This window comes from Hesperophylax consimilis, chromosome 22, assembly GCF_061612785.1.
Source record: "Hesperophylax consimilis isolate HC1 chromosome 22, BYU_Hcon_1.0, whole genome shotgun sequence".
NCBI classification, from domain to species: Eukaryota; Metazoa; Arthropoda; class Insecta; order Trichoptera; family Limnephilidae; genus Hesperophylax; species Hesperophylax consimilis.
In genome coordinates, this window is record NC_142857.1 from 12,166,821 (window position 1) to 12,188,664 (window position 21,844).

At 32.6% G+C, this 21,844-nt stretch overlaps 3 protein-coding genes across 3 annotated transcripts in view; 1 reads left to right on the forward strand and 2 right to left on the reverse strand.

The window, feature by feature from the left end:
* Nucleotides 1-3,332: 3,332 nt before the first annotated feature.
* Nucleotides 3,333-4,176, reverse strand: Tcs1 (Threonyl-carbamoyl synthesis 1). The gene has a single exon (XM_089644900.1). It carries the CDS (start codon nucleotides 4,174-4,176, stop codon nucleotides 3,418-3,420), a length of 759 nt encoding a protein of 252 aa, XP_089501026.1. The 3' UTR covers nucleotides 3,333-3,417.
* On the reverse strand, nucleotides 4,016-5,739 carry Polr3K (RNA polymerase III subunit K). Its single transcript, XM_089644901.1, has 2 exons — nucleotides 5,428-5,739; nucleotides 4,016-4,393 (listed from the first exon to the last, which is right to left on the reverse strand). The coding sequence occupies exons 1-2, from the start codon at nucleotides 5,569-5,571 to the stop codon at nucleotides 4,208-4,210; spliced, it is 330 nt and encodes a 109-aa protein (XP_089501027.1). The 5' UTR covers nucleotides 5,572-5,739; the 3' UTR covers nucleotides 4,016-4,207.
* A 1,587-nt stretch (nucleotides 5,740-7,326) lies between these two features.
* The window catches only part of schlank (ceramide synthase schlank), a 91,751-nt gene continuing 77,233 nt past the window's right edge, over nucleotides 7,327-21,844 (forward strand). Inside the window, exons 1-2 of the mRNA XM_089645524.1 lie at nucleotides 7,327-7,611; nucleotides 7,827-7,947. Coding sequence (XP_089501650.1) covers nucleotides 7,433-7,611; nucleotides 7,827-7,947 — 300 coding nt within the window. The 5' untranslated portion in view covers nucleotides 7,327-7,432. The remainder of the gene's footprint in view (nucleotides 7,612-7,826; nucleotides 7,948-21,844) is intronic.

Genomic DNA, 21,844 nt, shown 5'->3' on the forward strand with positions numbered 1-21,844 from the left:
TTCCTTCAGTTTATCGAGTCGTCTTGATATTTCGGCAATGAATGATAGTCAAATTGGAGATTTCTCACCGAATGCCACAGACAATGAATACATTCTTAGTACTAGAGAAGAGGATGCTGATGAAACACAGAATGAAATCCAATTAAAATCATATTTTTTTATTTTATTTTTATTGTTGATACATTTTTTTTTACAATATTTCATATTTCAATTTAGTAATGTTGGCCTCACTGGGTTGTTTACCCGTGCTGAGGCCCCCATTTTATAATTTAAGAATTTATACATTTAAAAAAAATAAAAGAAAAACAACATTAAAATAAAGATAAATTTAAAATAAAAAATAAAGATTAAAATATAATTATAACACTAAAAGAAAAATATCAAAAGAGAATGTAAATCGGCATTTATAATGATATATGTGTTTGTGCGTGTTGCGTGTTTTATATATTTTTTTTGTGTTGCGTGTATATGTTTTATTCTTTTATGTTATAGTATTTTGGTAATATTGTCTTTTTGTTCTTTAATCCATTTTTTTATTTTGTGTTTGAATTTATTTTTATTTTCCTCAATTTTTGTTTCAAGTGGAAGACTGTTGAATGCTTTAATATCGTGGTATTTATGGTGTCTTTGTCCAAAGGTAGTGTTTACCGTCGGAGTTTTTATGTTTTCTTTGTACACTTGTCTGACCGGTCTATTAGTGATATTTTGTGTTTGTTGGGGTTTGTTTTTTTGGTCGAAAATGTAGTTAAGTAGTGTTTTAACATATAATTGGCGTATATCAAGTACGTCACAGCTTTTAAATATTTGGTCTGTGTCGGTTAGTTTATGTTTTTTGAGTATTACTTTTAATATCGTTTTCTGTGCGATTTCTATTTGATTTATCTTATGAGATATAAGTATGAAAGTAAAGCATTTGTACATATTAATTATTAGTAAGACATAATTTACTTTTTAAATATGCTCTGAAACAATGCGAACAAAGATCAAACTTCCAGTCTCCAAAGGTTAACCATTTTCCCGCTTGTTTGTTTTATACTCCATTATTTAGAGAGATTCTTTCTTTAAATTTTTATAAATTACTACATATCGTCGGATTATTTCGTAGACAGCGTAACTCCGTTTTTCTCGAAAATAATATTTTAATACCATTTAGGTTAAAATTAGTCCCACTTCGAATAGTAAAATTCGTAAAAAAATCCACTTTGTTTTTAAACACAAATTAGTAAAATGTCCATGCCATTTTGCATAATTAAGTAAACTTCCTAACTCTGTTTTAAAATAAAAAACCTCAACTAACAAATGTTTAAATGATCGAAAATAAATACAGAAAAATATGGTATGGTAATTAAGTCGGTGATATTATATTTTTATCAGGAAACCATATAAACAATACAAATTACTTAATTTCATTGTAGATAAAGAGAAAAAAAAAGAGATGTGAAAAGCAAATTAGAAGACTTCATATATGTATTACAAAATAATAAATTGAAATGGTAAAATATACAGTGGTACCTCGACATACGAGTTTAATTCGTTCCGCAACCTTGCTCGTATCTTGAATTACTCGTATAATCGTAATTAATCGATGCAGATTTCCCCATACAAAACAATTAGACTACCATTAATCCGTTCCAACCCCCAAAATGTCACACCTGTAGGCGGTTTAGAAAAAAACATGTCCAAGGAGGTTTGTTTCTTCCTCCCTCTCAGAATGTTCCGGAAATGAGTTAGGCAAGTGTCATTAAAAAGATCAGATGCATGACCTGTTGCAACTTTTTCTGGGTGTTTCTTTTCCACGAACTGTGAAACTCTCTCCCACATTCCTAAGATCTCCTTTATCTCACTTGTAGAAATAACCTCCTCCTCCTCTGACTCCTCGAAACCAATTTCTTGCATAACATCCGTATGCTGCTGTGACTGTATCACAGCGGGAGCACGCTGCTAACTGATTCACTGGCCGTGGTGGGCGTGGCCGCGCTCGCGCGCTACCGGCCGACCTGCTAAACCGAACTCGTATCTCGAATTTCGCTCGTAACTCAAAGCAAAAAATCACTCGCTCGTATCTCGAAAAACTCGTAAGTTGGGTCACTCGTATGTCGAGGTACCACTGTATATAAATAAAAATGTTCTTAGTGAAATAAAATTGAAAGAATTTGTCATTTGTTATTTTTGTTACTGGCATTATACCTAGCCATAAATAAACCACTCTTACCTAGCTCTCTCATTCAAAATTTAGGCGTATTAGATCTGTCAAAGAATTTATACATAAAAATGCAAAAATCAGTCATTTTAAATTCATGTAGGATTACGAAAGATTTTTTAAATATTTATATTGAGGGATCAGTAGGATTTATAGCTCCAATTAAAAGTTCTACCGAGCCGAACCCTCTGATATGAAAATATCTGGAGTTGGTGAATTATTTTCCCATTTGATCTCTGGTGATTTGACATGTTGTTTTTGTATTATTTTGTATTTATTATGCTTATATAATGCACTTGCATAATGTGGATTGACTAGTTCATCACTTGTGGAAAAGTGTGAGAATAAATTTTTTAATGATAAACTAATGTTTATAAGACAAGGTTTTATGCGTAGCACACAGGATAACAAATAATTATAAGCAATAATTAGTCGCCTGAAATATCAATACAAATTGAAAATATCTCCCGAGTAAAAATAAATGCCACCAACGGGAACCTTCTGATGTCCGGTCAGATGCTCTGGACCATTGTTGTGAAATTTCTTATAAGGTAGAGTTTTAGTGATTTTAAACAATGTAAAAGCAGTAGATTACGATGAAAAGATGAGAAATCGCAAAAACCGTTCTTTCTTTTCTTTTTCTTTCTGTTCTCAAAAATTCTTCCTCAGAAAACTGGGTAATGTTCAAAATAAAATAAGCGTTTACCTTATTTTGGTTCGAACCTTGGACTAGTCAACACTCCCGGCTGCCTCGAATCCTGCTGATCTTCCCCCCATTCCTAACCTCCACATTCTGCTCCATTTAGCCATTCACATTTTGGCGTCCAAAAACCCTTACATCCTGCAAACTTATTATAAAAACCCTATTTCGTTGTCAGTTGTCTTCTATCCATGCTTTTCACTTTCATAGATCTGAACAAGAAGTTATTAGTAAAAAATCCTGGGGCAAATGTTTTTATTTTTCCGACTGGACCGGTTTCAACCAATAACTGTCATCTTAATGACAAGAACGGAATATTACTCTTGTATATAAATTGTTAACTTGTGTAACTGCTTTAACAACACACCAAAAAGTTTCTTCAGGTTTTAGGAAACAGATCATCAATAATTTAATAAAACAAATAATGCTTAAGAAAATTTTATTTTGAGAAAATAAAATTACATTTCGGGAAGTCTTAGTCTACTCATATCTTATGTTCTATCATCACGATAAATCACTAAAACGAGTCTTTATAAATACTACAACTTTCTAATAACTGTTTCGTCCGTTCATATGCAACACCATCTCTTAAAATTGTATAAAATCCAACTTTTGATAAGTCAACAACCGTAGAGCCAGCTCTTTCATCTTGTTTCCCTTTCCCGAGCAAACCTCCATCAAAAACAGCCCCCAATTTTGAATACATACATTCAAATTCTACAACACTCAAACTTGAGGGTTCATTGCTTAAATTGGCACTGGTCAATGCAATTGGAATTCCACTAATTGCGGCAACCCTCTGAATAAATTTATAATCTGGTATCCTTATTCCAATTTTGGTTGTATGAGGATTCAAATATGGATTATTCAGCATTGGTGTTTTTTCCAAGACCAAAGTGACAGGGCCCGGCAGCAAGTTAGCGAGTAACTCGTTTGGTAAATGTTGAGCGTGTCCCCATAACCTCACTTCTTCAAGAGTGCTTACACAAATAGCAACGGGTTTCGCCTCGTCGCGTCCTTTGATTTCGTACAACTTCTTGATTGCTTGTGGAGAATTAGCGCTACAAGCTAATCCATAGATAGTGTCCGTTGGAAGTGCTACGACTTCATGTCGCTTTATGCAGCTCGCAGCCATTTTTGCAGCTTCCAGATTGGAACACTTCACAATGGGAGTTGGTTTATTCACGTCCATTTTTAAAGATGAATAAAACATAACTTTATAAAAAAATGAACTCAATTTTTTACAAAGAAGTTTATTTGTTGTGACGTTGTTCATCTTTCATCAATTGCTGTGTTTTTATGTATATTTAGTCTCGCCAATTGTGAGCACATACGTTATCGCAACATCTGTAGAATGTGGTCATTGGTTCATCAGCAGATCTGGTTTGAATTTGCATGAAGAAGGCTCGTTTATTGCAACACTTAGGACAGACGGCGTCGGTGGAGTCTACATTTTCCCATGCCGCTGCTCCTCCCATTACAAAGTCCAATTCCTGAGAAAGGAAAAAAATCAAGAAAATGTTATTAATTATTTTCAGCTTGAAGTTATATTAATTGAAGGCTGAATACTGCATATATTTGTTTGCTTCCCAGATAACCTGAACAAAATGTACAGGATAATAAGAGGCGGGAAGATCAAGGGAGAAGTTTATGGGGCAAACGATAGTTAACCAGTTATATGCGGACATCACAGCAGTGTTGTCTTGCGAACATGAATAAATGAAAAAGTGCTGCTTACAGGGGTGACTAGTATGTCACGCGATTAAAGAGTTAAGGATAGATTTCACAGTATCGGGAGCTTTCCTTGAGTTCGAAGTGAGGAAAAAAGGAGAAAGTACATAAACAAGACTTTATTACTGATTTTAATACTAATAAAACACTGGGTAAATAAATATACAGACAAGTTGGACACATTTAATTCGCACTTTGAAAAAAACGCTTCGTAGCAGTTAGATAATAGTGAGAAGTAAGGATTTCAGTTTCCGGAACTGTAGAATAGTGCATTTTAATAGTTATTTAATTAATTATTGGGAATCGCTGGCCATGAATTATTATAATTATTGGTATTCCCGTTTATTTTTAAAGGAAATAGCTGTTGAAATGCATTATTTTCCATTTTCGGTTACTGAACTAGTTGTTTCTCATTGTTACCGTATTTTAAATAAAATGTGCTTATTAATAGTCTCCCATTTTTGTTAATATTTACTAAACACTGAAACTGCTACAATAAATTCTCTACTATACACATGAAATGGGCATCTCTGTGATATATGGATATTTGTGGAAAGTTATTTAACTATTACAAAAAGTTTCATCACCATTATTTATAAAAAGGTAACTTCCGTAACTTCGATAAAGTACCAATGAAAATACTATTTCAATACATTATCAAGTGGTTATATACATATTAAATAAGATGAATCATTTGGAAGTCTGAGCATCATATCATTGAAAAACGAAGCTATCTCAAGTTTTTGTTTTAATACGTCACAGTATAAGGGAATGGATTTCAAAATATAAAACATACCTTCAGTTTAGGAAAAGTTTTGCTGCTTATTTTCTTTCCAATGTTGTACACGTAAGGGCATGTGTTACAGGCATACCTCAAGTGTGAAGCGTGAGCTTCTTCGACCAACAAAATATTAGCACAAACAGGACAAAATAGAATCATATTGTTTCTTCATTTGTCAATAATATGGATCCTTAACTCTTCTCACCACCAACAAATTTACACAGATGAGGGATTTTACGAAAACCGGTGCATTTTGAAGTATTATGAACTGCGACCATAATAACCACTCACACTGCAACTTTCGGGAATATTTTCATATTTTGACAGTTCGTTGCACGTGTTTAGAAATTTATGAAAGTAGCGACTATTGGCGTAGCGTAATGGTACGGAATTTGGAATGTGGCGAGTATTTGCAAGCTGTAAAGAGCTGGCAACATTTTAAAGGCGCTCTTCGTTTATTACACCATTTTCTCGTGGCTTAGCTTATTTCAGCATATCGCTCGCCATACATTCCCATTGGGATTGTATGGGGTGCGATATGCTGAAATAGGCCAAGCGATGATGCGTATAGCGTAATGTGTCGGCTCCATTTTAACAGTATAGAATTGAAAGATAAAACTTCGTGTGAATTCTAAAACATTAGATTTATGATGCTTACGATGCGTTAATGTCGTTATCTTTGGCTATATAATTCGTGGAGAGCACTGGTCGCTTTTTGATAATTGTAGGCACTACATCGCTCCATTACTTTTTCCCTTAGAAAACTATCTATCTGTTTCTTGTAGCAATTAAATTGAAAGGAATTGTAATTTCCATAAATTGTGCCTATGACAAGTGAGGCGGTTAGGGAAATATTTAAATTATTTTCAAACAAATGCATAATTGTTTAGTTGGGCTTAGAACGATTTTGACTCAATGCGTGCTGGATTTTTTTTCAATTCTGTTTTACAATAATAATACAATTGTATTACTCACGCTACATACAATCGTTTTGGGAAACCTCTGAAGAAGTAACATTCGGTAGCATAGAATAAAGTAGAAAAGAAGTGCCTTCCATACAAATTTGAATGAATACAAATTAATATTGACAATCCGAATAGCGCTCTATTTTACTTACATATTGATATTGTAAATTTCCATCCCATTTTAATTTCGTAAACACAGTTTTGCATTGGAAATTTATGCCTCGATTAGGCAAATATTTAAATCACGAAACACGCCCACGAGGCAATCTTTGTGTTCTTTTTGTTTACACTGCCCCGTTTAGTAGGTAGTGAGTGGTTTATTTATGAGTAGGTATATACACAGAGTTGACGTCAATGTGCGCCATTTAGTAATTTGGATAGTAAAAAATATTATGATAATATTATTCGCAATCAATACAAAACATAATGTTAATATTCAATATACGCAGATAAAGAAAAATGTTTTTGTGCAACCGAGCAATAGATAATATAAAACATATGGTTTTTGAGTTGTTTCGACGAAGAATATCATTTAAGACAATATTTTAGTTAAAAATATCAAACGTCATGTTCTCTAAAATGTCTTTCACCAATAAATAATCGGTTACCGTTCTCGTCACATTTGAATTATTATCAGTGCTGGCAAGTTCCATCGACGAGAAGCTATAAGTATGCTAGGTTTCTCGAGTGTAAAAAACATGTAAAAATTACCCTTCAATCAAATTTTTATTTGGGTTTTGCATAGATACCTAATCCTTTAATTATATTCATATTTATTTTCGTAAACAGAAAAAAAGTATAAACAAGATAATAATGATAGAAAAAGGTGATTACACAATTAAAAAAATATATATGCGAAACGTAATTTGACAAATTATAAGACTACTATTCATGTAGCCGGTCGTTCGCGTGTGCAAAAGTAGAAATCTACTCTACCCGCGGACATGACGTGATGCAAACATGGGAGTTGGCTTACGTTCGTAGCGATTCGTTTAAATAAGTTTGTTTTCGGCTAGATTTCGCGGTTTAAGTGTCGGCAGTGACATTTATACAAAATGCTGCGATATTTATTAGATTCGTTTTGGTCCGAAAAAGTGTGGTTGCCGCCAAATACAACATGGGCCGACATCGCTCCCGGTCCTGACAAGTCAGTTCAGTATGCGGATTATTCGGATTTAATATATCCCTTGCCAATGGCATTGGTTATGTTAATAATCCGGCACGTTTTAGATAGGTGAATATTGTATTTTTGATCCATTTTCATGTATATTATTTGTGCTTGTCATTTACAAATTTGTGGGTGAAGTGAGTGAAACCGCGTGTAACCGAATTGTATCTGATTAATTCAAACGCCGCTCTCGAGAGAGTGTCTTATATATTAAATATTAAAAATATGAGTTATGTGTAAATGTTAGCTGTTATGATCTGACGCAAATGTTTCGTCGACAGATTTTGGTTTTCACCTGTTGGCATATCCATTGGAATAAAGAATTCCCGACCAAAGAAAGCTGCCACCAACCCAACCCTAGAAAATGCATACCAGAATTCGAACAAAATCAAACACAAACAGGTAAGAATCTCCCTTATTTGCAATAAATCAGCAAAGCCTATTAAATTTGCTATGCACTGAATGATTTTTGGAGTCCAACGGTGAAAATATTACGGACTATTTTTAGTTCCAAACCTATATTTCGATCGTTCGATTTGATAAAAAATAGTTTGTCTTTAGTCATACACGTTATCAGTATTTCATTCCATTCTCTGAAACATGGACGTCAGTCTTTAATTACTCTGTATTGATATCGTCTGTATTTAATACAATAATTGTGCAAAACTGTATTAGTTAAGTGCCACCTGACACTTCGAACTGTCACAGTCATAATAAAGATAAACGTTTTTATCCAAAAAAATGACAAATATTTTTTTATAAATTGCTAAGCGATTGCTCGCTATAAGGAAAATATATTATCATGTTTTATAATACCACCACCATTTCAATATTATAATGATATTTTGTTTGTAACTTACACCCACCCATATAATGATCATAATAATGCATAAATACGTTTTCTGAATAACATACATTTTATTGTAAACATGTAGTTACTATCCAGTTTTGCGAATCGTTATCTTATCGAGCAATTGAAAACTTGTGGAATAAACTATGTGGTGTATTGTCTTATTTTCTGACAGTTGCACAAAATTTTCAAAGTTCAATCATGGTTTTCTCACGCTGGAAATGATTTTGCTGGCTGAAAATAGTTGTGTCAACTTAGAAAAACCTGGTAAATTTTCACAACGCCAGGGCTCACTGTTCGAGAGTTTTATATTAGTGGTACCCACTGAAAATTAATAAATAATAATATTATATGTTTCTTGTTTTTTTTATAAATAAGGTCAAATCAAGATTAAAAAAATACTTAACATTGAATTGGTATTTTATCAGGAATGTGAGATTTTACGTAACTTCTTCATCATAATAATTTGATAATTTATATTATATATGAACAACTTAAAAAAAAGTTTTTTTTAAGGTTATTGCCATCAGTGATATACATATTATAAAGATTCACCTTCAAACAAATAGCATTTGATTTAATATTTTTAATTTTGGTGTAAAATTTAATATTTATTTTGTTGTGTTATATCTGATTTTTTAATTTTGTTTAATGAGATAATTAGATAAATTGTTGAAAAAATGAAATTCCCGCTTAAAACCGGCCGCCTGTTTTAATTTATGCAAAAAAAAAACATTAAAAAAAACGATTTTTTCGAACCTTGTGAAGTGATGGTACTTACGTATATTGCCTAGTACCTAATCAGTGTTGTTTTAAATTCTTATAATTATCTTTTTTAAGGTTAAACTTGACGTTCGTTATAATCTACGTGTTCATAGATGGCGTAAATTTAATTATTTTATTAAAATACGCTTTTTACAATATTAAGACGAAATATTTGTTTGCGCCCATACATACGCAATATGAATATGAATAAATAATATGGTCCGTATAAAAACACAATTCTTTCAATAATGCCATACAAATAGAATATTTGATTGAATCACCTATAAAATATTTTATTTGTATGCCTTTCTTGAAAGAATTGAGTTTTTATACGGACAAAACTATTTATTCATATTGCATTTGTACGGGCGCAATTAAATAATTCGTCCCAATATTTGAAAGCATAACTTGCAACAAGCGTATTTTGATAAAAATAATTTAATTAACGCCACCTATGCACGCGTAGATTATAACGTTCTTTGGGCTTAAGGCGATGCACTACGTCGTGTAATATTTTAAATTGATCCGCTATCAATAACAACCATTACTTAAATGGCGATAAGGTTTAAATTCCCGCTTAACACCATCCGCCTGTTTTGATTTATGCAAGAAAAAAACATGGCCAAAAAGTGCCTTTTATTTTATTTTGTGGATGTTCAGGCATAAATATTTATTTATTTTTCGATTATTTTATAAAAAACTTAATTTGCCACATTATACAATAAAATCATAACCGAAAATGGGTTCGTAAGTAGGAGATTTTGAACTTTAAAGCACTTTTCATAGGCCTTATACATTATTTTTTTCTGGGCTTATAAAAAGACTTATCTAAAAACTGGTCGATTATTTCAAAGGCCAAGATGTATTCTACTCGCAGTATTTAATTAAAGCATCTGAAACATTTCTAGGCGACTAAATTTTAAACCAAAAACACATGATTTTGCATTACTACGTATGACATCGCCTTAACCTCAACCTTTCGGCGACCAACATGTCGATTAGTTTAGCCCAGTTGATTGCTTTTTCCATTATTATGTCGATAAAGACCACGGACAAAACGTTTTGTTGTTTACTTAATTTCATATCGAGTCATTCGGTAGAAGTTACTAACCCGCTATCACATTCTTTTACAGGAGATAAAAAACTAATTTAAAATAAATAAGTCGTCTACATATTGTGGCCTAACCACAGTTTGACCTTGACTTTGAACGCTTTTGTAATTACGATAAAAAATTAAAATACTTGTAGAACTTTTAACATTGTTAAATTTGATTTATTTTTATTTCTAGGTTAATTAACATGTTCTGTTCATGATATTGTTTTATGCCAATGACAAATTCTCTCAATAACGCTCTGGTAAACAGACCACCATTAAGTACCGTAAAGGTATTTGAACTAATTCTAGCTAGGTTTATTGACCACTTTCCTCTCTCTATTCAGCCTCACACCATCCCTAAATGGGTATGACATAATCTGCAGATACACATGCTAGTAACTCGCTTAAAGCATGCCAGTAGCTGTATTCAGCGTACTAGTGGCCTGTGTATCGTGTCGCTTCTAGTAACTAGCATGCTCGTAGCTCATATACCATTCAATCTCTTGGCGTTAGATTTTTCATGTGCCGGTGGCACGTGGTGTAAGATAGGGGAGTGGTGGGGTCTTGCAGCATGCCTGAACGCGCTCTGCCAAGTAGCTAGCACAGTGAAAATGTGCGTGCGCTATATTGTCGCCTTTTTTAAATTTTGTATATTTTCACGATCAAAATGGCTCGGTGGGGCGGTAAAAGACTCTGAACATCATTATATTCTCTACCAGTGCTTGTGGAATACAGATTTATCGCATTACAATAATAAAATTGCAGTTCGTTTCTTATTTCTTCCGGACCTCCATCTCAGCCAGCTACGCGCACGAAACTAGAGATGTGATTAGCTAGAATGCCTGTATCTAGCGTGCGTATTATGCTGACCAAAAGCATGCCTTTTCACTGCTATGTGTATCCGCGGCTTTGGTCCCACTGGCACATAAACAATCAAATAATAAACTAACTAACTAACCATCACACCGTTTCCCCGCAGGGGTAGGCAGAGAGGACGGACCGCCAAACAACTCGGTCTTGGCACACACTCCTTGCCTCATTCACATTCATACATCGTCTCATACATACTCTTCTATTGTTCTGAAAATAATAAATAAATATTATTATTATATATTATTTATATTATCAAATAATAAACACAAAAAATCAAGTAACGAGTGTCGTAGACGCAAAACTCATAAAAAGAGCGCTATAAAAAATACGTAGTATTATGATTGTTAAAACATGGATAACCCAACCCTACATAGACGAAAGTGGTGATTTTCACCCAATTATCGGTTTAAATCCAATTTAATGCTTTTTCTAGGATTTTGTATGCTGTAAACAAACCTAGTTGATGTTATTTATACTGTAATAATTGTGACACAATAAGTTTGTACAAACTTGAGGGCGTAAGGGGTTTTGTATGGTTGATTTACTCACCTGGGGGTAAATCCTCACCCAATTATTGATTGTGACTCACACTTTGACTGCTTGTAGGGGGTGCCTCTTTCTTGCTATTTGATAATGTAGGTAGCGGTTAATTCTGTCGTAAAGTTTTTTTGATGTGTTTATTTATGATTTTTTGTACTGTTTGAATTCATTCAAGTGTAAAATCTGTTGAGATTGAACGTTGTAAGATACATTAATTGTATAGGTGGGATATTATATGAAATATTCAATCCGTGCTGCATAGTTTGACTGATATTAAAATTATTCATATGTATCGTTTGAAAATGAACCACGTAATTGGATAAAATGTTGTCAATATTAAAAAAAAAAAAAAAACAAATAATAAATAATTTTTTAAAACACAAGCGGGAGTTATTCTAATTAGAGAATCACACTTGAGTAGATTTTCTAATTGGGTGAAGTGTTTTCACTAAACTGTGCTCTTTATACACGGTGTCCGGAAACTCGTAGTACAAGCGGGAAACTGGAGAATCTACACCACATGGGGAACCCAAAAAAACATAAAGTTTTTTGATTTGAGCATTTTCAAAAAAAAAAAAAAAAACAAAAAAATATATTTTTCGGCTATTTTAGGGTTAAAGTTTTTTCTGGTGTTTAGAGTTGAATAACAGATGTTTTAACCCTGCAGAGCAGAAATATTTTATGATTACACCGGGTTAAATGAAGGGTGATTTCAAAATAATGCTTCAAATTCGAGTTTCTTCATTTGTTTTACTTTCAAATAGTTTTAATTAGTTGGGTACTTTGATCTTCAGTAATAATTTATAAGAATTTGATTAAAACAAAAAAAAAAAAAAAAAAAAAAATCAACTTCAAACTCGATTTACTCGATAACGAAAGCTCAAATAAAAAAATATACTACAAAATCGACTCCAAACGTGATGTAGATTCACCAGTTTCCCGCTTGTACTACGAGTTTCCGGACACCCTGTATATCTGGTATGTGGTCACAATATGTGATAATTGCAAAAATTGTCATTTTGTGCGCACTACTCGACGAAGGTAACCGGTCAAAACAGTGGCAATTCAACACTTTAACACACTCTTGAAAAGTGATATAAAGTCATGAAAAGTGATTGATGAAAAACTAGGTTCGGTTTATAGGCATTTTTATCCCTTTTGAAAGGTGTGTTGAATTGCCATGGAACCTCGACCAGTAGTGGCCTAGTGTCCTAAAGCGTCGGGTTCCGATCGCGGTTCAATCCTCTCTGCCAGCTTCAAGACCTCCATCATTGTACAGGCAATAATTTACGCTTATAATGATGTTAGTAACCGGAATTTAAACATTGTCTTGTTATTCGTAACATGGAAATTTCATCTTTGCCCTCATCACTTTTAATACCAAAAACCACAGAAATTATAATCAATTTTAACGCACCATAAATGACAATTTTATTTTGCTTACGACCTATCTAACATATCCAAGGTTGAGATCATTTCGCACTATCATTCATAACGTCACCAAGGTCAATTTCCTCTTGACTATTTTTGTAGAATAATTATTATTTTGTTTACGCTATAATTGCGACCTCGTGAACTGTGTCTCCACTCTCCGCCATGCAGTTGCTCTTCGTAAGGTTAAAGAATAAAGGTAAGAACACACTGAACCCACATACGCAACGTGTGCATTACTACTTTGCCAGGCCAACCTGCACACTTGTCATATGCACGTAACGCACATTTGAATCCCAGTTTCGCGATGTTCAATGGATTTTACGTTATAAATCACTTTGTAGCATCTTACTAAAACTGTTGATTGTTTATCTCCCACTCTAACAACAAAACTAGTAACAAATGTTAGTAAAGGCCAAAACAAACATTTTTTTTTTTTTTTTTTTAATTATTATTTTTTTTTTTTTTTTTTTTTTTTTTTTTTTTTTTTTTTTTTTTTTTTTTTTTTTTTTTATAAATTTAATTTAGATTAAATTTGATAATATTATTATTAAGTTCTGCAAGTGTTTTAGTTTTTTATTATTGTGACAGCTGTTTCGGCTTACAAGGCCATTTTCAAACTGTGGTTAGTCCACATTGAGACGACGTTTTTATACTATTTCAAATTTAAATTTTGAAGGTGCATAATTTAAATTTGAAATAGTATAAAAACGTCGTCTCAATGTGGACTAACCACAGTTTGAAAATGGCCTTGTAAGCCGAAACAGCTGTCACAATAATAAAAAACTAAAACACTTGCAGAACTTAATAATAATATTATCAAATTTTTAAATTTATAAAAAATTAAATGGAGTTCTACGAATTAAACACAAAAACAATAAATAAACAAAACAAACATAATATTAACCGCCAAATTAACTCGCTTTAAGGCCTTCAACCTACGTCATCTTTCTTTCACGTATCCCACGCCAATCTGGACAGCGGAGATCGGCGTTGCGTGGGGAGCATAGGATTGCTTTTACGTGTGACAAGTGTGTTTCAAGCATGTATTTTCATATAAAATGTGTAGATTGTAAGTTGTCAATGTGTTGCGTACATTGCTTACGTGGACCCAGTGTATCCTTTCCTTTATTCCCCACTTTGTACGTGATTGTGTGGGGATAGTTGTATTGCATAATTAAATATTTGTTGGTTTGAAACTGCATTGTAATCAGATATTTCTACAATTAATAATAATGTATATTCAAGGATATCGCAGCATACACCATAATGAGTGGAGACTTCTAAGATAATGCTTCGACTGTTTACAGATAATGTATTATACAATGTTATATTAGCTAATTATAGATATTAAAATATACATTATTATTATTGATGATGTTTTGTAATGTGTTAATGATTGTACTAATACTGATTACTAATTCTAAAGCTAAGGTTTGATAAAGGCTTTTTTATTTCATCACTTCATCTTCATCTCCTTGTCTTAATCGGGCCGAGGATCCATTGCTTAAACTCTGCGTCTCTGTGCTTCTCTACTTCGGCGGCTTTTGTCCATAGTAGGTCCAGATTCTTCTCGTACAGCATCTGAAGTTGATCCCAACTTTGCCAGGAGTGCCTTTTTGAATTTCCTAGTAGGTCACCGCACTTGCCCCGATTTTATGGTATTTTTTACCCTAAATAAATGCGCCTAGCGTACTAAAATATATTTTATTCGCTTGGTAAGGAAGTAATGTATCTTAATATCGACTGTGTTTCGGTAAAGCCCTTCAAGCCACAGTTTTGGGAATGTTACTTTTCAGTGGTTTCCTAACATGGTAAAGTAATTTTTGCTGATTTATGCTAAAAACATTTTTTAGGTTATTTCGAGAAAACCGTACATGAAAACATGTTACTCAACACTCAAATCTTTCATAATCTATCTTATATCTTTTATATGTATATAAATAAAAATGTTTATCTTCGTAAACCACTGGAACCAGGAGTAGGTACTGGGTTGCGGGAGGATGATGGCCAAACCACCTCAATTGTTGTTACTTTTCTATAAAGAGAAGCACTAGCTTGATGCTAAGCTCATTACGGGTCGTCAAGGTTAGGTTCTCGTATTGTCAATATTATGTCTTCCTTGATTGTAATTAACATGATTAGGAATGGGAATGCTTATGCTTTGGAAATGTAGTATTATTTGTTAGAATATTCAGTCGTGGAATGCACGCATATCGGTACAGTGATGTATTTCGTTATTTTTCGTAATTATCATCTTGAATTTTACCTTGGGGTAGGGTCTTTCGGTCCATAGAATGCTGTAGGTAAATCTGTAATGCGTCAAAAAGACCTAAAAAACGATCGAATGATTATTTGTGAATAAAAAAACGTTAATTTATGGAAATACATACAGTGTGATGCTACGAGGAACTAGCGTCATTAATCCCCTCGGCACCGGCACCAGGAGAAACACGCCAAACGCGCGCCTGACATTTGTACACGGTTGATATTATTTGTCACGTGTTTACAGGTCGTTTCTAAGACTCGTTCTTGAATTCAACAGCTCGGCTGTTCCCCTCTTTTCCTCCCTCCTACAATATAGGTGTCTGACTCTTCACTCCTTCCTTTCCACAAAATAACCTCCACACAGCATTCCCAAAGAAGATACGTGGCAAAAATAATTTTGAGAGAGAGAGGATATATGATAATAATGGACGAACCGCCAAACAACTCGGGTCTTGATTTGACTCAAGTATTTGGTTCACTTGATCGTGTCATGTCTTCCTCGGTCTTCTATGTCCCCGACTTCTCCTATCATTCATATTCGCGTTATATATTCTCCTATCACTCCTTTCTTCGTTCATTCGCTCTACCCTAACCATCTAATCCTCCCTTTCTTAATCTTATTCATTAATTAAATCAAAAGATATGCATATAATGCATGCAATATAATAATTTTTTTTATTGAATTCACTGTTAACATTTTGCTTGGGGAGAACCAAACTACTTTATATCATTGAAGAAGAAGATAATACTAATAAATCTAAACGGAAAAATGACATAGAACAAGACACAGAAAAATAAAAGGTAACTGTCTTAACTGGGAATATTATTATCAGTATTATCTTCTTCTTAGTAAAATTGATTAGTAAAATTCTCAAAAGTAAAAAAAAGTTATTCCAATAAAATTGAAACTACTTTATCACGTATTTTGCGCCACCTATGGAAAAGTATCTTGCAATAATAATTGGATAACTAGTAATTAAAAACCCGATCCGCGGGTATTTTGCTGCTAGGCCATGCGGGCGGCACTTGGTTGGGCTTCGACCAGTTTAAGTGATACTAACAACAGTTACATTTAATCTACCTAATCTAAATTAGATGAATGGGTAGATATATAATATTAAGACATTCTGTTGTAGTCAGCGCGGATAATGAGAGGAACACCCTTCACCCCAACATAAATATCGTCAATGAGAAAAATGTTTCCACTCCCATACCTACCACCGAAATAATTTCATTTTTAAATCGAAATTGAATTGCAAAATATTTACATACATATGTAATTCGAAAATAAAAAAAATATCAACATATTACAACATTACATATAACTTTGCTGAAATAATATTATACTCTTACCAAAAGATTGTCAAAGTAATTATATATTTTTTTGATATATTAAGAATTATTTTATTGGGATAAGTCCTAAAAATTGAAAGAAACCAAGCAATTCTCAATTTTTAATGGAAATAGTAACATTAATATACTTTGGCGCTTCGTATTTACTTTTTGATACAAAGCAGGAGTTAATTTGTTTTTGAGGACTGGTGTCATATTTGAAACACGTAATAAATTGGTCGCGTCTTAGATGAATTATTTAAGTCTATGAATCGCGTATTCGTTTTCTTTCAATTCTATGAGCTTCAATAATTCAACTACGCTTGTAAATGGTCAAGTAATTTTGCATAACGAACGATATTATTAAAAATATGTGTAAATTGACAGCTAACTGACGCCATAGAGCATAGCGGCACTGGTAACTACCGTGATTTGATTATATCTGGCTAGGTATATTATTTTAATTTCAAGGAACCTCAGAACGCATGATTCTTTACAAACGTCAAATATTTAACACGTACTTGTCGATAATTTTTATTGTAATGTAATTAATCCAATGGATTATTGACTTTCTAAAATATATTTTCTTCGATATTATCCAAAAATTATATGAGCAGAAACGATGTTTTTCAAGAAATCTCGTATTACATGAGTGGGGTCGCAAGTAAATTTTGTAACGGTATTTCAGTATGAAATCGGGTCTTAATTTTTTGGGTCCGGTCGCCTGCAAACCGAAATGAACCTTACGGTCGGTTAAAATTGAGGGGCAGAGTGGTCGTTTTTTGCCTACAGACCCCCATTTATTTTTTTGCGCGAAGGCTATGCGTAATTTACCCGAAACATACGATTTGAATTCCACCAATGAGAGGGCCGAAAACATCCAGACGATAGCATAAAAATACAATTGCCATTGTGGTGAGTTATCACGGAACCCTTTAATTATTCTAGTTTAATGACGTTTCTAAAATAATCAGTCCTGTATTATACTCGTACAGTAATGGGGGCCACATCAACTAATGAACTAATCGCGATAGAACAAACTGGAATCGGCATTAGCAATCTAATCTGTATTTACCGAAGAGCTCTTGTTGTACTATCTCTCCGTAGCGATGTCATAATAATTAAACTTCACGTGGAACTCGATAATGATAATACGTTAAAATACGAGAAATACGTAGTAATGTTTCATATCGTACATTACTCTGATAGTCTGTCTCTAGTACGTTGTCGGTTAGACGAGTTGTGGATTACTGAAGTACTGTGCTTACAATAATTATTTTCCTCTCGAACACAATCAACCTAAAAGAAAAATAAATTACGCACACATCATATCTTTTTAAATACGTCTATTTGAAATTCACTTTTGTTTTCGGTAACGAATGAATGTATGCAAATTTCGAAATCGGAAATTAACCCGCTTTACGACATCCGATCGAGGTGAAACTCTGCAAATAGGCTCGTTGTCGATGACAATGAATTAAGTTTACTTTTGGTGGCAATCACGTAGACACACGCGGACTTATGAGCATTTCTCTGGAATCGGATGACATTACAGCAGTTAATATATGAAATAAATGTTCGTTCTACTCGATCGGAATTTTGCGATGTTGGTAGAGTTGCCGACCCCAGTCCCTGGGGAGGAATGTTTAATCCTCAGTTCGATTGTTTTTTTCGGGTTGATTTTTTCACTCTACCTTTTTTATGTGTATGTTAAAGGCTATTAGTCCTAGAGAGGTTGATTTTTATTTGAAAAATTATGATATTATTGATTACAGTGAGAAGATATAAATAAATATTTTATTTTTTGAAATAACTTGATGAGTAAAACCTCAAATTGTAATATTTAATTATTAAAATTAATATTAGTGATTCTCAAACGAAAATTTGAAGCCGAAAAATCTGAAAAAAATACATCTGCGACTTGAACTTAGAACCTTCGTCTTGCCGGAACGATGCTCTACCAACTGTGCTAATCTGTCCTTATTTCCTTCGGTAATTTTTAACTGCATTTACATACTTCGAATAAGAAGTACCAAATTTATCTTCATTTTCTTAACGCATATTTTTATTGGCTGCTATCTTTTATGTATGATCGCAAGATTCAACACGAACTAAATGTAATCTAGATAGTGACTTGCCAAAATATATCGTATTTTAATTTTAATATGCGACATCAATTGATTTGAGTCTAAGATGATTTTTTTTTTAGAAAAACTTGGATGAGTAAAACCTCAAATTGTAATATTTAATTATTGAATACAATTAGCGATTCTCAAACGTAATCTTGTTGTAGAAAATCTAGTATCGCCCTGGTGAGAGATCATTGAAATGGCTTTAACAATGTTTGGTGACTGAGTGGTCAGGTACTTACCAATCTTCCTCTTTACCATCTCCTTCCCGGCCCCCCTTTTGTGGTTGGGATCCTTGTGCGGTATTTACATTAAAAAACGTTAATTGAATGCGCCTATCCTTAATTGCCTCCAAACGTGCGTGATTGCAATTTCGTATTTATTATATGTTTTAATTATTTATATTTATTGTTTTCGTTTTAATATCATGAACGAGTCCATTATATGTATTATTAATCTATCATGCAGAAATTTAATAACAAGCTTTGCAACGTTCATTATTATTTATCTGTAACGAGTTAACCAGCAATGTCCATTTGTCCCTTGTACGATGCATCAGCGTAACGTAACTGTCGTTTTTCTCTTAATGTCATTCTTGTTTTATACTATCGATGGATCGTACCTGAATGATATACAATCCTATATTATATTAAACATGCTATGTATAAAGAATGCAAGTAAAAAAGTAATTATTTCAATTTCATTGATAGGTTATTCTGTGAAAACCAAATAATATTGTGAAAAATACCTATAACTGTTAACCATTGTTAAAAATAAAACAATTACTATCGTACATTATGATCTTAAGCATTATAATAATTAGTAAGTATTTTTATATTAGATATATACTATTAAGTAAATATTATGTATCACGCATCAAGATATCAAGTTGAGATTTAAATATATTATTATAAGCAAATAAATAAGAAAAGTGAGAGATTTCTTACAATCAAACTGATTGATCAGTTTTGTAGGATTTAAGTAAGATAAAATATTGTACATTTAAATAATAAAAAAAACATTGTATCTGATTTTTACAGTGTTTTTTCCATTAAAGCTTACCTATCTACTACTTTCATATTATAAATACTAATTTCGGTTGTGAATCCGTCTGTAACTCCGGTTCTTTAATGAACTCTAGAACTCTATGTATAAAGAATGCAAGTAAAAAAGTAATTATTTCAATTTCATTGATAGGTTATTCTGTGAAAACCAAATAATATTGTGAAAAATACCTATAACTGTCAACCATTGTTAAAAATAAAACAATTACTATCGTACATTATGATCTTAAGCATTATAATAATTAGTAAGTATTTTTATATTATATATATACTATTAAGTAAATATTATGTATCACGCATCAAGATATCAAGTTGAGATTTAAATATATTATTATAAGCCAATAAATAAGAAAAGTGAGAGATTTCTTACAATCAAACTGATTGATCAGTTTTGTAGGATTTAAGTAAGATAAAATATTGTACATTTAAATAATAAAAAAAACATTGTATCTGATTTTTACAGTGTTTTTTCCATTAAAGCTTACCTATCTACTACTTTCATATTATAAATACTAATTTCGGTTGTGAATCCGTCTGTAACTCCGGTTCTTTAATGAACTCTAGAACTCGAATTTGTTTTGAATACCAGTGTAATTTTCAAAATTGGACTCGTTTGTTTGCAGAATTCAAACATGCTATAAAGTAGGTAGTATACCTACCTATAAATTAATATTTGAGCATAATTATTTTAATCTCCATTTTCAAAATTGAAACTGATTTTTCGAGAATTCTTGTATTATATTTAGATGAGATTTCACGTTTTTTATCTCCAATTACTCCAATTTTACCTCCAACGCTCTAATTCCCAACGACTGGAAACTACCAAATCCGGCACCCGCCCACTGCTACTCGCGTGATATAGTAGAACAAGTTTCGACGAGATATTAGTATGCAGAAGAAGTAAAAAAAAAATTAACACCATTTTCGAAATCCCAACCTTTTTTTCCCATACAAATTATTAATTTTTTTTTTTACCTAAAATCTTAAAACCTTGGGATTTCGAAAAAAGTTATTCCTTTTTTCTATTTCTAAAATCCTGTAGAATCACCCCCCCTGAAGTTAGTGCTCTTTACCCCCGGACAAATCTTCAAGTTATCACCTATTATCGTTCCAAAATAGTAGTATTGAATGTGATAGCTAGCTCATTTCTACTTAGATCTATGCTTTATGCATTGTCCAAACGTAGCATTAGGTCAAAGATGCATTGGGTCAAGAACGCATTTAATGTTGACTAGCCCAGCGATAACATTCACCCGTCAAAAAATATTCTTGTATCTTCTGCGATCCGGGTACCAAATTCCCTTTGTAGTCGTATTAACTGTTATTATAAAGTTTATTTTAATAACAGTAAATACGACTACAAATTCCCCTTTTAGTCGTACTACTGTACACCACAATGTTACTGTTAAAAAACTACATTACATCGAATTTAATTCTACTACGTATCTCACTCTGGTGCAAAGATGTTGCGTTAAGAAGAAGCTACAAGCCAAAAATGTGTACATTCTTGGTATACCTTATATTGTAGGTAATAGGCATTTAAATCGGTTGACAAACGGAGTCTAGAAACGTTCGATTTCAAGCACAAATCTGGTTTTTATTTATTTTTTAAATAATTTTATAAGAAAGCAAAAAAGTTAATCAAGTGAAACTGTCACAGATAATCTTAGCTATAATACTGTATTTTTAAAAAGTTGTTTCCTTTACGCGTTCATACATTTCTATTGAAAAAAAAAAATTAGTAGTTTGCATTAAAAAATTTTATTGAGTAACTTATTTTTTTATTTGTATTCTACTCAAGCGAAACGATAGTAAAACCTTCAATTTATCTAAATCATATTTTTTGGTATTCATAATGTAAACTAATTCGTTATAAAGATTAATCAAAATAGTGATTTAGCATTATGCTTCGCCTTAAGTTTTCATCGGACGTCCCCGTCCTCTTCTACCA

Bases quoted from the DNA above. Each gene is read 5' to 3' on its own strand.
- Polr3K (XM_089644901.1), bottom strand. From the start codon at position 5,571: ATGATTCTATTTTGTCCTGTTTGTGCTAATATTTTGTTGGTCGAAGAA. The intron at 4,394-5,427 runs GTATGTTTTATA...TTCCTTTCTCAG, and splicing joins AAACTTTTCCTAAACTGAAG to GAATTGGACTTTGTAATGGG.
- Tcs1 (XM_089644900.1), bottom strand. From the start codon at position 4,176: ATGAACAACGTCACAACAAATAAACTTCTTTGTAAAAAATTGAGTTCA.